At 45.1% G+C, this 14,465-nt stretch overlaps 1 protein-coding gene across 1 annotated transcript in view; it reads left to right on the top strand.

The window, feature by feature from the left end:
- The window catches only part of RERE (arginine-glutamic acid dipeptide repeats), a 360,449-nt gene that overhangs the window by 245,272 nt on the left and 100,712 nt on the right, over nt 1-14,465 (top strand). The window contains 3 exon segments of the mRNA XM_054691464.1: nt 2,777-2,825; nt 6,665-6,789; nt 8,106-8,205. Coding sequence (XP_054547439.1) covers nt 2,777-2,825; nt 6,665-6,789; nt 8,106-8,205 — 274 coding nt within the window.

Here is a 14,465-nt window from a genome sequence, read left to right as displayed (position 1 = left end):
TGGATCCTCATCTTGCTCAAAAAATAACTTGCTGGTGTCTTTTTGCTTTGAAACTCTAATATTGAAAAGTTGCATATGAACATGGATGGCACTGGAAGGGATCATGCTCAGCGAAATAAGCCAAAAAGAAAAAGAAAAATACCGGATGGTCTCACTCATAGCAGGAATCTAGAAAACTTAAATAAGGGACCAGGAAAATGAATATAAGAAAGTGAAAATCAAAATCAACAAAAAACTATGAACCAGAGACACTTTTTGGGGGGTGGGGGGCGGGAGGGGAAGGATTGGGGTCAGAATGGGGCGTTTGCAATTGTATGGGGGAATATAAAAATAAAATTTAATATTTAAAAAAAAAAAAGAAAAGTTGCATATGATTCAGAAATGTTTTTGTAGTAAAAACTGATTTTTAAGTAAAGTTTTTCAAAGGTTCTTTGTTTTATGCTTTTTAACCTGCTTTCCTTATTATTACTCCTTGCCACATAAACATGAAAGAGAGAGGGAGTTTCCAATTTAGGCTCTTGCGATACCCCAGTATAATGGTTGCCAATATTTAATCACCAATTTTCATACAAATAAGTGGAATATAAGTAGTATCCATCGGTAATGTATTTGGGGGATTTTATTATTGTGACACAATTTTTGAACTAAATGTAATATTGGCTTATTAAAATATTACGAGAAAAAGTGTCCCATAAAATGAGTAAGTGAAAAAATACGTTACAATAAGGATGAACCAAGAATGTTTATCTTGGAGTCCTCACAGACTTGGCAGCGATGGGAAATGCTTTCACAACCACCTGCCTGACAACCTGGCCAGCGCCTGCCTCAAAGCACCCATGAGCCTGGTCGTGGGGACAAGTCACTGAAGGACTGTGGTTGAAACTTTCGGAGGTGATGTGTTCGGCTAAACCTGCTTATAGGCAGAAAAACATTGACAAAGTATTTAGAAATACAGTAGAGCGCTTTTGGCGGCAGAATTTGCTCAGAGCTAGTTACAAAACAGAAAGGGCCGGGTTGGACAGGAAATGGCTAGTAATACTGACTGCTCATGATTAAAATAGCCTCCTGGCTTTGACTCCTCCACATGCTCCTAAAGCGGCTTCTAATTCCAGCACAAACCTACTGGAATAGTCCATCGTTAGCTACCTTTTTCCAGCTTGACCCATGACTTGTGTGCGAAAGCCTGTGCTTCCCTCTCGTAAGTGCCCCCACCACCCCCCAACGTTCCTCCTGCCCCTTCAGCCTGCCCCTCTTGTAGGGTTTTGGTCCCACCTGGGAAGCCCTCTGTTTTGCCCTACTTTTGTGTCTTTTTGGAACATAGCCCCTTCAGGGCCTGTCTCCTCTAGAAGCCTGCCTACATCTCTCCCCAGAGCACCTTTGCACTCTGTCCTGCAGTCCCTCCTGCGAGTACAGTGGTTGAGCCTGCCCTGCTGTCCCCAGGTAGAGGGGTGTAAGCCCCCCACTTCTCTTTTTTTCTTGATCATTCTTCATCCTTCCTTTGTCACATCTCTGCCCACCTTGCCAAAATGGGGGGCAAAAGAACGTTCAAAAGAATGTGCTGGTTCAAGGGCCCTGGAGGAAAGAATCATTTTCCAAAATCCATTTCAACAACTTGAGACTTAATGATGGGATTATCAGGTCTTTGGGAGACAAATAAGTCCGTATCCTCTTGGGTCGCTTGCCGCTTTGTTCCAGTGTAATGACTGAGGGAGCGGTTCTCACTGCGCACCAGCGCTCCAGCACTGGTGACCCTCCAGAGACTCCTCACCGCAGCCCGACAGAGACTTACCACTGGGCATGGGCAGGTTTTCTCGAGGTCCTATTGTGATTCAGACGTGGGCAGCAGATCTGGGAGACGTGTGCTCCTGGCGAGCAGGGCCTGTATTTTGTCCACACGTGCTGCCAGCCAGTGCCCTGTGAGAGGCCTGGTGCAGAAAGGGCATTCAGCAAATACTTTGTGAGGAAAGAGGGAGACTCCCCACATTTCTGGGGTTTTGTGGCGTGAAATGTGGAGAAGAGCAGGAGTGGACTTCATGGAAGTAGGATGCTCGGGATTTGAGCAGTGAGCAGTGCTACCGCTTTGGGAGCGGCCTGGACAGAAAGGAGGTGTGCTGGGTCGCCTCCTGGGCCGGCCAGCCCACCCCTCATGCCTGTCTCATCTCTGCTCAGGTTCACTTTATTATAAGGCCTTTTCTGACTGTCCTGCAGAGAGAATGTAGAAATCCTTCTCCCCTTAGCTCTTATCATCACCTGACATTATTTTTTACCTGAATTAAAATATAAGTTCCAAGAAGTCGAGATGTTGTTTTGTTCACTGCTCTACCCCAACACCTGGGGCAGTTCCGGGCTCTGATAGTAGATACTGAACAAATACTCGATTGAGTGGATGACCCAGCATGTGGGTAAGGACCCTGCGTTACCTCGTTTATGAAATAAACACTTGGAAATGTTGTAAAACAAAGACTGCTCTGTTGAATTGAGCTGTAAGAACAGACATCTCTCGAGGCAGGAACCAACCGATGCTGGGCACTGGCGGCTGGGTGGACATCGGGCTTCCTACGAAAAGGTTTCTGAGCGGGGGGCGTGGAGGATGGCACGTGCGCTAGGCGCGCTTAGACAGTGGAGACGGTCATTCTCCTGGAGCTTATTTCTTCCTCATTCTTGAATGAGGAAATATTTTCTCATTTATTTGAAGAGAATTATTTTTCTTGAAAAATGTGTGAATGTTTTTGTCAGAACTGCATTGTGCTAATCTCATCTGCTCTTGTCGTGACAGGAGGCTGAACAGCACCCAGGGGGAGATCCGCGTTGGTCCCAGCCACCAGGTAAAGCAAATCTAGTGACTTCTTTTATAGGGTTTTAGAGGGTTTAATTTGTTTTCCTCCTGGCTCCTCTGGAACTTGAGTAGCAAGTTAGAACTATTGTTGCCGCTCCAGGGACCTTTATGTGAATGCAAAGGTTCCCCCAGTTTCACTGGTGAGACACACTTTCCACTGGAACCATTCTTTTTTTTTTTTAAGATTTATTTATTTATACAAGCACTGGGTACAGTCAGAAGCACGGGAGGGTGAGAGAATTCACCAGAGCCAGAGCGGGGAACAGGACAGGCAGACCGACGAAGTACACTGCTGAGGGGAGCAGCAGGCGGCAGGAGAGGTCTGCGCGCCATGTGGGACCCTCGCTGGTGGCCGGGGATCGAACCGGCACTGCAGAGGCTGCGGGCAGCTTCACAGTCCAGCGCTCAACCGCTGCGCCACCAGGGGAGGCCCTGGAACCATTCTTAAGTGTTTAGTGCAGTGGCGCCAAGAACATGCGCCCTGTTAGTTAGCCATTGCCTTTAGAACTTTCTCATGTCCCAAACTGAACCTGTGGCTGTTAAACACAAACAACCGTCAGGCCCGACCACAAACATTCTACCTCATGTCTCCTCAGAGTGGTGAAATCAGGCCTTATTTGTCCTTTGTGTCTGGCTTATTTACCATCATGTCTTCAGGATGCCCCTGTGTTGTAACATGTATTGGAATTTAATTTATTTTTATGACTAAATAGTCTATTGTATGCACATGCCACATTTTCTTTGTCCATTCATGTGTAAATGAATATTAGCCACCAAAACTGTACTTACAACCTTTAAAAAAAATACCCCTTTCCTTCGGAAACAGCACGATGGTGTCGGTTGGAAGCTTGGGTGTGGTGACCTTGTCGGCTTCTTCACCTCTACGTTGGTTAGGATATGGGCAGTTCCATGAGTCTGGTCGTGCATGGCTGGCCACACGCTCACACGCCATCCTGGTCAGAGAGGAGCCGTGTCCACTGGCCGCTCCCCCCTCCACGGCTGGCTTCTTCCTCAGGCTGGTGACCAACTCACTGGTTCTTCTCTCATATTTTATTGTCCCTAGCATTGGGCTTCATTGTGTGCTCTGTGATGTGATTATCATTTAATCGGGAGCATTTCTTCTGAAAGCACAAGAGAATATGGTGGGTGGTGCAGTGAGGAACTCCAGAGTATCTCGAGAGGAGAAAGGATCAGCTTCCTTTTCCCCTTAGAAACAGGGATAGCTCTCCCAGCAGGTGTCTGAATCCCTAGGTTGGGCCATGTGTCCATTTCTAACCCGCAGGAGGGTGGTTTGAGCAGAGAGCGTAGACTCGTTGGGGCTGGAACAGTGTGGGCATCAGCTGCCGCGGCTGCCGGCAGCTAGGACCCGAAATACAGTGCCCGAGCTCTCCTGACGGTGGGGGATTCTAGCCGCCTGTCACGGTGTAGTGAATCGCTGTGCCTGTAGGTTCTTGTAATGTTTCCAACATGTCCCTGGGCTGTTTCCCCAGAAGGGACAGAGGTGACTGACCTAGAGGGCACGTGCCCATGTAATCCAGGGCTGTCACAGGATGGCCCTCCACAGAGTCTGTACCATTTTGCATCCATGCTAGCAACTCACACAAGTGCTCCTTCACTCCCTCCCACCGCCGCCTGCTTTTAATGTCATAGCCTTGTATATTGTCACACTTCGGATTTCATGTCAGTGTGATGGATGGGATGTAGTATCTCAGTGTCATTCATTCGCATTTCCCTTGTCAGCAAGGTTGATCGTCTTTTCCTGTGATTAAAAACCAGTTGCATTTCCTTTTCTGTAAACTGTAATTATATTTCTGGCCCATTTTGGGGGGGAGGGTGGGGTTTAGTTTCCTCCAGCGACAAGAGTATTTTTTATATGAATTTAACAAGCATCCCCTGGAGAGCTGCTGTGCCAGCTACTGCCCTTGGTGCTGGAGAGGCAAAGCTGAGTTCTAATGTCACAGACCTCTTGATGGAAGTAGCTGTTGTGTTTTAGTTCTGCTCCATGCACCCAGTGTGTGATGAACAGAACTAACTGTGATGCCCAATTAGAAGTTATGAAAGTACCTACTGGGCCAAGGGAGGCGTCCTCGTGGAGGAGTCTGCTGCACAGCACTGGGGCCTCTGGAGCCAAGCAGGGGAAGGTGTGTGTGTTCCCCACACAGATGTTTAAAAAATGTGAATAGCCAACATTTAAAACCAACATTCACGTAAAATACTAAGTTTCTAGACTTTGGAAATCATCTGAATAACGTATCGATCCTGGCTGGCTGTGGGCAGGCTCCCCCACCCCACACCCGCATCCCCATGGGCAGCGCTCTCCCCCCACTCATGGTGCCTCCTGCCTGCGAGGTGCTGGGGAGCACTGGTGCCTGTCGCTGGCCAGTCCACACTGGGTGTGGTGCTTGGTGCCTTTTTTTTTTTTTTTTTTTAAAAACAACTACTAGGATATTTAAAATGAAATCTGCAGCGCTCGTTCTGTTCCTGCTGGACACTGCTGCCTTCTGCCCTGCCTGCTGCATTCATTTCAAGTTTTTGCTGGGTTCTGTGGACATTGGAGCTTTTTAACTGCAGCTCTTAGAATAGGTTTCTAGACTAATGGTCCATGTCCATTGTTTTAGAAAATAGACCATGTACGTCTTGCAGATGGGGACTTCTCCTGGGTCTCCCGAGCCTGCTGCCTCCTGCTCTGCCCCAGCAGATTCAGCACCAGTTGAGCAGGAGGCGCCGGTGCTGCTAATGCCGAGGTGACTCAGAATTGTGGTGGTTGAGCCGGTGATTCAAATAGTTTTTCATTCTTTTTATTCCTGTGGTTCACTGTGGGGACAGTGAACTGACTGTCTTACGTGGACTCTCCAGCCGCAGTGCTGCACAGCGGGCGTCGGGTGTCTCAGGACCCCCTTCCTGCTCTTTCCGGAGCGCCCTCCCCTGAGACCGCTGCTCATCCCGTGTCTGGAGCCTTCACTTACTCAGCTGTGTTTTTTAGGTTCAATTCCATTTTTTTTGTCTTTTTTAGAAAAAAAGATTTATTTATTTATTTATTTATTTATTTATTTATTTATTTATTTATTTATACATACAAGCACTGGGTACAGTCAGAAGCACGGGAGGGTGAGAGAATTCACCAGAGTCAGAATGGAGAGTAGAACAGGCAGAGTGACGAAGTACACTGCTGAGGGGAGCAGCGGGCGGCAGGAGAGGTCTGTCTCACCATGTGGGACCTTCGCCGGCGGCCGGGGATGGAACCGGCGCTGTAGAGGCTGCGGGCAGCTTCACAGCCCAGCGCTCAACCACTGTGCCACCAGGGGAGGCCCTTTTTTTTTTTTTTTTTTTTTTTTTTTTTGGGGGGGGGGGGTCTATTTTTGATGTTGACCATGTCTCAGCGACTGACTTTCTTGAGAGTAGCATTAGTTTAGCTGAATAGTTCGTTTAATTTTCAGCAAAAATCCTTTGAGGTGTCATTATTTGTCTATGTGTCTCTGTTATTTTGGAAGTGTGTGTTTTTCTCTTCTTGATCAAGGAGCCCTTGGAGTGTTTTTGGCTTTTCGTTTCTTTTATTCATGTGTCCATTTCTGTTTCACTCTGGATCTTGCTGGTCTGGGGTCATGGACACTGTTTGCTGCTGCTGAGGCTGAGCGGCCCCTGTGGGGCGTTCATGGGAGGTGGTCCTCACGTGTCCTCACGTGTGCGCAGGCTGGTGTAGTCACGCGCAGATTGCTCTTTTTTGTTACTGCCTGAAGAGCAAGGTGTAGTGACCTACCATGACTGTTTCCCAGGTCTGCCCTCTGAAGTGGCTTTTTAAATTGTGACTTCTTCATCCCTGTCTTACAGGCCAAACTTCCCGATTTGCAACCATTTCCTTCTCCAGATGGTGACACTGTGACCCAACATGAGGAGCTGGTCTGGATGCCTGGAGTGAATGACTGTGACCTCCTCATGTACTTGAGGGCAGCAAGGTAATAGGACCACCCCATCCTGCTCTCTGAGTTAGGGCATCTGGTTTGAGGAGTGGGTGACGCAGTTCTTCCCGCGGAGTTGAGTTAATGTCGCCCATTCTCTGTTTTCTTATTACCTCTGGCATCAGAAGTCTGATCCTTCTTACTTGAGAAAAATAGTTTACCACAGTGAAGTCTTTTTTTCCTCCTTGATGTTTTAGAATTCTTGATATTTTAGAATTCTTCAGAAGGAAAACTTCGTATGCCTGGTTTCCAACATTCTTAATCTAGTTGGCTATTTGGACCTTGTAGCCCATCTGAGAAGCCACTGCAGATTCCTCGACGTTCAGCCGCCCATTGGTGCCTGTCCTAAATGGACATTTCTGCAGCTTGCCTGCAGTAGAGTTGGCTGCTCTACAAGTGCCTAACTACAAAGAGAAGTTTAAATCTGTCCCTGCCCCGCATTAGTGCAGACAGATGGTCTTCCCTTTTATCTGCTGTGATTTGGGGGCTCACACACTGCTTTGTCAACAGTATACAACAAAAGCAACAAAACCAGACCAAGCAACTGGCTTTTAGCACCGGCTACTTTGTGGTAGCGTGTGGCGTGGTGCCCTGCATTAGAGATGCCAGGGCTCTGGTGGAGGCAAGACCTCCTTGCCTGAACGTGCTTGATGGACAGCATGGCAGCAAAGAAGTAAAGTCTCAGAGCATTTATTATCATTTTGTTTTCTGGAGACTGTTCTTTCAAAATATTGTAATCTAGCCGACAATTGTGGCGTGCAGACTGAGACCCCTCACGCCCTAGGAATTGAAATCTAGGTACCAATAAAGCAGGGCGAGAAATAAGACAGATGGATCTCAATTAAAGTAACATTTCTGTTTCCGAGGGCGCAAAGTGTGATCTGTAGAGTAACTTAAAAAATATTTCCCTTTTTTTTTTTTCAAGATTGTTTATTTATGCATACAAGAACTGGGGTACAGGCCAGAGGTGTGGTGGGTGAAAGGATTCACCAGAGACAGAGGGGGGAGCAGAACAGGCAGATTTACTGAAATACACTGCTGAGGGGAGCAGTGGGTGAGTCAGGAGAGGTCTGCTGCTCCATGTAGGCTGCTTCCTGGCTGGCCAGGGATCGAACTCGTGCTGCAGAGGCTGTGGATTGCTTCATAGTGTGGTGCTTAACCCCTTGCGCCACCAGGGAGGCCCAATATTTTCTTTTTTTATAGGAAATAGGACTAAGAACTCTGCCTTGTATGTATGTAATGGAATTTGCACTAGCCTGAAAATATGCCCTGCATCCAGGGTGAAACCCAGTTCTTTCCCTTCTTTTCCCAAGGAGCATGGCGGCCTTTGCAGGGATGTGTGACGGAGGCTCCACCGAGGATGGCTGTGTTGCAGCGTCTCGAGATGATACCACCCTCAATGCTCTGAACACAGTGAGTCTTCTGAACCCACCCTGGGGACTGGGGAGAGGGTCTTTCTCCCTGTGCTGACTGTAGGCACTGTGTGATGAGGATGCAAATGAAGTAGCCTGGAATCATAGGATAAGTGGCCTGGTGTCGTGCTGGGTTGGAAAATGAGGTGTGGCCTTGGACCATGACTCAACCGCTCTAGATCCATTTCCTTGTCTGTGCCTGTGTCCATGGCTGAGAAGCCTCGAGGGGCTCGTCTTTCTTGAGATCTCACCAAAGCTGAGTCCTGTGCACATGTGACCTGGCTCAGCCTCCCAGCACCCCTGTGGGGGTTTTTGCTGTTGGCATCACTGTAAACACCGGGGAATAAATTGAGTGATGAAGTCATAACCCAAGCTTATACACTCAAGACTTAAATCCAGAGCCTCGCTTTTTCACCTTTTCCCTATGTCTGAATCTGTGTGTCAGAAGTGCACAGAGGGGACAGGGAAGACACTGGCCTTCTCCGAGCAAAAAAAGTTTATATGGATTTCATGTTAGGACCATGTAATATTTCACATGATTATAAAACAAAATTTAGGTTTAAAAATGAACGATCCTTAAAACTTTCTAAAGTAAAATTTGACAGGTTAGCCTCATGGTGCACAGGGACTGCTTTGCTTCCTCCATGACTCGTCAGCTACTCCAGCCCCAGCACACACAGCAGTGCAGTGGGGCACAGGCCCTCTGCTACAGACGCTGTGCCTGTGGGACCAGTTTCCTTTCCTGGACCCCTCTTTTTGACCATAGAATCTATCCTTTAGGTTGCAAAGGAAAATTATTGTGTTTTAAAGTTACTTGAAATAATTCTTCTGTGGTTATTAACATAAAATTATCAAAATGAAGAAGTAATGAATTTTTATGCATAGCTGATGAGTTAATAAAGAGCTGCTTGGTTATCTGTATCTTTATACGATCCTGAGCATGATGCTGAGCAACTCTCCTGGGGATTAACTAAATGTAATTTAAACACTTTTATTTCTTTAGAAGTCATTGTAGCTGGAAGGAACTTTCAGGATCATCTGTTCCAATCTCTAAATAGATAAGAATGTAAGACTCAGAAGAGCCAGGTGACTTGTGCAATGCTAGTAATTCAGAAAGTGTGTAACAGAGTAGATAATATCCTAGGTTCCCAACTTAGGCATCTTCCTACTATACAGCTTGCTTTCAAGGAAACAAGTAGATAGCTGAATGATATGGCTGATTTTGGTTGCTGGTCTAATTGTGCTGCTTGGGTATTAGGTAAGGTTTTAACAGTCTCTGTGTAGGAGGTTCAGACATCCTGCTTGAACCTGGTGTGTTCTACATAACTAAACAAATGATTTTGAAAGTGAAATAAAAAAGCAATTTTATTAACAGTATAATCTTCAAAGAATTACTTAGGGGTAAGTTTAGCAAAATGTGAAGAAGAGCTATACACTAAACTACAAAATCCCACTTAAAAAATTAATGAAACTTTTTAAAAAAGATTTATTGTATTTATGCATACAAGAACTGGGGTATAGGCCAGAGGTGCAGGGGGGTGAAAGGATTCACCACAGACAGAGCTGCAGTATTGTTAAAATGTCATTTCTTCCTAAATGGACCCATAGATTCAATTCTATTCCAATCAAAATTCCACCAGACTTTTTTTAAAAATAGAAACTGGTAAGCAGATTCTAGATTTTATATGGAAGTGTACATGAGTTAAAAAGGTAGATACTAGATCAGCAAAACAGAATAGAATCCAGAAAAGGACCCAATCATATGCACGCAGTTGATGTTCAGTGAAAGCGTCAGAGTAATTAAATGAGAAAAGCAGTTTGTTGTTTTAACAAATGTTCCTCTAAAAACTGGCATCTGTGTGGAAAAGAATGATCTTTCCCCTCCTACCTCCCAACACACAAAATGAATTCAGGATGAATCATAGACCTAAATGTAAGAACTAAAGAATAAAGCATGGAAACAATCTCTGTAATCTTGGGATGATCAAAGATACTTTTGTAAAAGCAAAGTAATACATTGGGCTTTATTAAAATTAACTATTTGCTCTTTGAAAGATTCCTTTACACAAAAAGTCATTATAGAAGAAATTTTTCACAGATTATATCAAAGGACTTTCTTTTTTTTTTTTTTTTAAGATTTTTTTTTTTAATAGAGGCATGTTTTTCTTTATTTATTTGTTTGCTTGTTTGTTTTGTTTACACAAGCACTGGGTATAGTCAGAAGCGCAGGAGGGTGAGAGAATTCACCAGAGCCAGAGCGAGGGGCAGAGCAGGCAGAAGGACCGAAGTACACTGCTGAGGGGAGCAGCGGGCAGCAGGAGAGGTCTGCGTGCCATGTGGGACCCTCCTCTGGTGGCCGGGGAGCAGCTGGGGATTGAACCGGCACCGCAGAGGCCGCGGGCAGCTTCGCAACCCAGCGCTCTACCGCTGCACCACCGGGGAGGCCCAAAGGACTTTCACAGATTATATCTGCACTGCAAAAGGAACTCTTACAACTAAATTTTACTAAGGGAGAAATAACTTGATTTTTTAAATGGACAAAAAGATGTGAAATGATCCTCAACAATATAGTCAGGAAATCTGAATTAAGACCTCAGTGGGATATCACTGCACACCCCCTAGAGTGGCTGAAATTAAAAAATCTGACATCAAGTCTTGAAATGTTGAAGAGCTGGCACTCTTACTCACTGCTGATGGGTGTGTGAAATGATAAGCCCGCCTTGGAAACCCCTTGACCTTGTGTCCCTTCCACATTGCTAAATTCTGGTAGCTTTCTCACTAGGCACTAGGATTTTCACTATGTGCATAATCATTCATCCTCAAATGGAGGCAGTTTTACTTCTTCCTTTCTGGTTTATGTCTTTTATTTCTTTTTCATGCTTTATTGCACTTGTTTGGACTTCCAGTATAATATTGAATGTGTTACAGGACAGGGAGAGGAACACCCCAGAATCCCCAAACCTGCCTGCTCCAAATAGGTTCTGCCATCTGCTGCATCAAGACAAAACATAGAGACCTTTAATGGAAAGGAACTTTAATACAATTAGTGTGCAATACAGAAAAGACTAAGAATATAGTTTTCAAATCAAGCACCCAAAGTTACCCATCCCCTTGTGGGTAAAAGTCCAAATGGGATTGGCCCATAGCAAGGCCTGCGTACCTGCCACAAATCTAAAGCACTTTTCGGGGGTGGGGATCCATAAAAAGGGGTCAAAACGGTCAGATTGTTAGGGGAAAAAGGATGTCCAAGAGCTAATTCCATATAGGCTTTGTGGACTCCAGCCCCACCCCAGGCCAAAGCCAAAGACACTGGGAACTCCAAATCCCATCACCACCCAAAGGAAGGTGGCTGGGACCTGAGGGTGGGGTTAAGCAGCCAGGTTGGTATAAAGCCAGACACGTGGGCTTTGGAGGGGTCCCCCATTTTGACTCCCCGCCAGCTCGCAGCGTCCGGCCAGCTCGGAGAGTGCTTTTTGGGTTTCCAGGTCGGCGGATCGGGTAGGACGCATTAAAGACTTTATTTCCCTATTTCCCTATTTCTCCTGAGTTGTACATTTTCCTTATTTCCTTTTCCCTTGTAAATAAACCTTTTGTGAACCTTTTGTGGGTGCCGGTAGTGGAGTATTCATAAGTCCCTTGTAAGCGCGCGGGTGAGAACCCACAGCCAGGCAACCCGTTCAATATCAGGGCTGCCCTATAACAAGATGAGGGCCTCCCTGGTGGTGCAAGGGGTTAAGAAGCAACCTGTGAAGCTATCTGCAGCCTCTACAGCACAAGTTTGATCCCCAGCCAGGGAGCAACCCACATGGTGCAGATCTCTCCTGACTCACCCGCTGCTCCCCTCGGTCAGTCCACCTGTTCTGTTCCCCACTCTGTCTCTGGTGAATCCTTTCACCACCACCACCACCCCCCCCCACACACACACACCCCGCTCTGACTGGTACCCCAGCTCTTGTATGGACAAATAAATAAGTCTTAAAAAACAAACAAACAAACAAATAAATAAATAAAACAGTCAAGTCTGTGAGGAAAAGAGCAAAATCAAAGTCAAGATAAAAGCTGTCATTGTCAACCTGCCCATGGGTCTCTCACCCACATCAGTGTCACCCAGTCCAGGACCTTCAAGAAGCAAGTACAGTTTCTTCACATGTCTCTGCTCCACGTGCCTCCTCCAGGTCTCCTCCTGGCTCCATCCTGCTTCCTTCCTTCTTTCTTCAGTCTCCTCTGCAGCTTTTTCTCCTCACTGCTCAGCTCCACCCTCCTTTGGGTGGGGACAGGGAACCTGGAATCTCCCCTTTTACTGGAGAGATTACACCCTGTTACAACTGCCGAAGACTAATGGACATCTTGATTTCTCATCATACAGAGAAAACATGTAGTTACTCACTGTTAAATATAATGCATTGATAGGGCTTTTGTTGTCTTTTTCTTTATTTAGAATGTTCCTTTTTAGATCTATGTTTGCTGAGGAGGTTTTATCATGAATGGACATTGAATTTTGTGAGATGTCCTTTCATAACGATAATAAGAGGATCATACGGTAATACAGTGGTTAATATACAGTGAATTGCGTGATTAATTTCAAATGTTAACACAGCCAAGGTTTCCCAGGATAAATCTTGCTTGGACATGTTTTGTATTACTGGATGCAGTGGACTAATTCTTTGTTAGGAATCTCGTGGGGGATATTGAGCCGCTCTCTTCTTTCTTTGGTTTTCATCCTGGCTTCTGGTTTTGATATCAGTAATACTGACTACAAAATATTAGTTGGGAAATATTTCCTCCTATTCTCTTGATTTTATTAAATATTGATATTTCTTTCTTTGTTACATGCTTGATACAATTTATTGTGAAGCCATCTGGAACTCAGTTTCTTTTTATGGGATGTTAAAATGACAAGTGCAGGTCTGTTCAGATATTTTTTTTTAAAGATTTATTTATTTATGCATACAAGGTCTGGGGTACAGGCCAGAGGTGCGGGATGGGGGTGAGAGGATTCACCAGAGACAGAGTGGGGAGTGGAACAGGCAGACTGACTCAAATACACTGCTGAGGGGAGCAGCTGGCAAGGGAGGAGAGGTCTGCTGTGCCATGTGGGTTAACTCCCTGGCCAGCCTGGGATTGAACTCCTGCTGCAGAGGCTGGGGACACCTTCTCAGTGCTGTGCTTAACCCCTTGCGCCACCAGGGAGGCCCCAGATTTTATATTTCCTAATGTGTCCATTATGGTAATTTGTTAATTTGTGATTTTTAAATGCTTTGTCATTTTCATCTGGGTTATCCACTTTGTTGGTTAAAAATTTTGACTTATTACTGATAAATTTTTTGATGTTCCTAGAATCTGTAATTTTGACCTGTGTTATTTTCCTAATAGTGCTAATTTGTGTCTTAATCAGTCTAAATAGAGATTTAATCGGTGTTACTAATCTTTTCACATAGCTGGGATTTGGTTTCATTCATTTTCTCTATTTGTCACTTTTCTATTTCATTAATTTCCAAGCCTATTTTTATCATTTTCTGAGCCTTTACAGGTTTACTTTGATCATTTGCCCCGAACTTTTCAAAGTTGGATCAGAGATAACGGATTTTATCACATATTTTGATCTGTTGTTCTTTCATTATCATTCGGTTAAATGCAATTAAACTTTTTTGTGTGATTTCTTCTTTTTCCCATGGATTATTCAGAATTAAACTGCTTAATTGCCAGATACTTGGGATTTTTCATTCTTTTGAGGGGGATGTTACTGATTTCTAATTTCGTTCTGTTGTGTTCGTAGAGTTGCTGGTAAAATTTCAAACTTTGTTATCTCTTGAGTCGTATTTCTTGGTTCAGCATGAGATTTATCTTGGTGAATGTTCTATGAGCAATTGCGATGGACTTATTTATTTTTTTAAGATTTATTTATGCATACAAGAACTGGGGTACAGGCCAGAGGTGTGGGGGATGAGGGGATTCACCAGAGACAGAGCGGGGACCGGAACGGGTGGATTGACTGAAATTCACTGCTGAGGGGAGCAGCGGGTGAGACAGGAGATGTCTGTGCAGCTCCCTGGCCCAGGATCACACTCTTGCTGCAGATACCTTCATAGTGCTGCGACTTAAACCCTCATGCCACCAGGGAGGTCCTATAATGAATTTATATTCTATAGTTATCGGGACTATTTATGTCAATGGGTGCAATTGTTAGTTTCTTTAAAGTGGCTGGTATTTCTCAACAGTAACTAATTCTTTTTCTAATGTCAGTTACTAAGAGAGGAGTGT

Source organism: Talpa occidentalis, unplaced genomic scaffold (assembly GCF_014898055.3).
Source record: "Talpa occidentalis isolate TD23 unplaced genomic scaffold, MPIMG_talOcc4v2.1 talOcc4.9, whole genome shotgun sequence".
NCBI classification, from domain to species: domain Eukaryota; kingdom Metazoa; phylum Chordata; class Mammalia; order Eulipotyphla; family Talpidae; genus Talpa; species Talpa occidentalis.
This window is presented reverse-complemented; position numbering and strand designations above follow the sequence as displayed.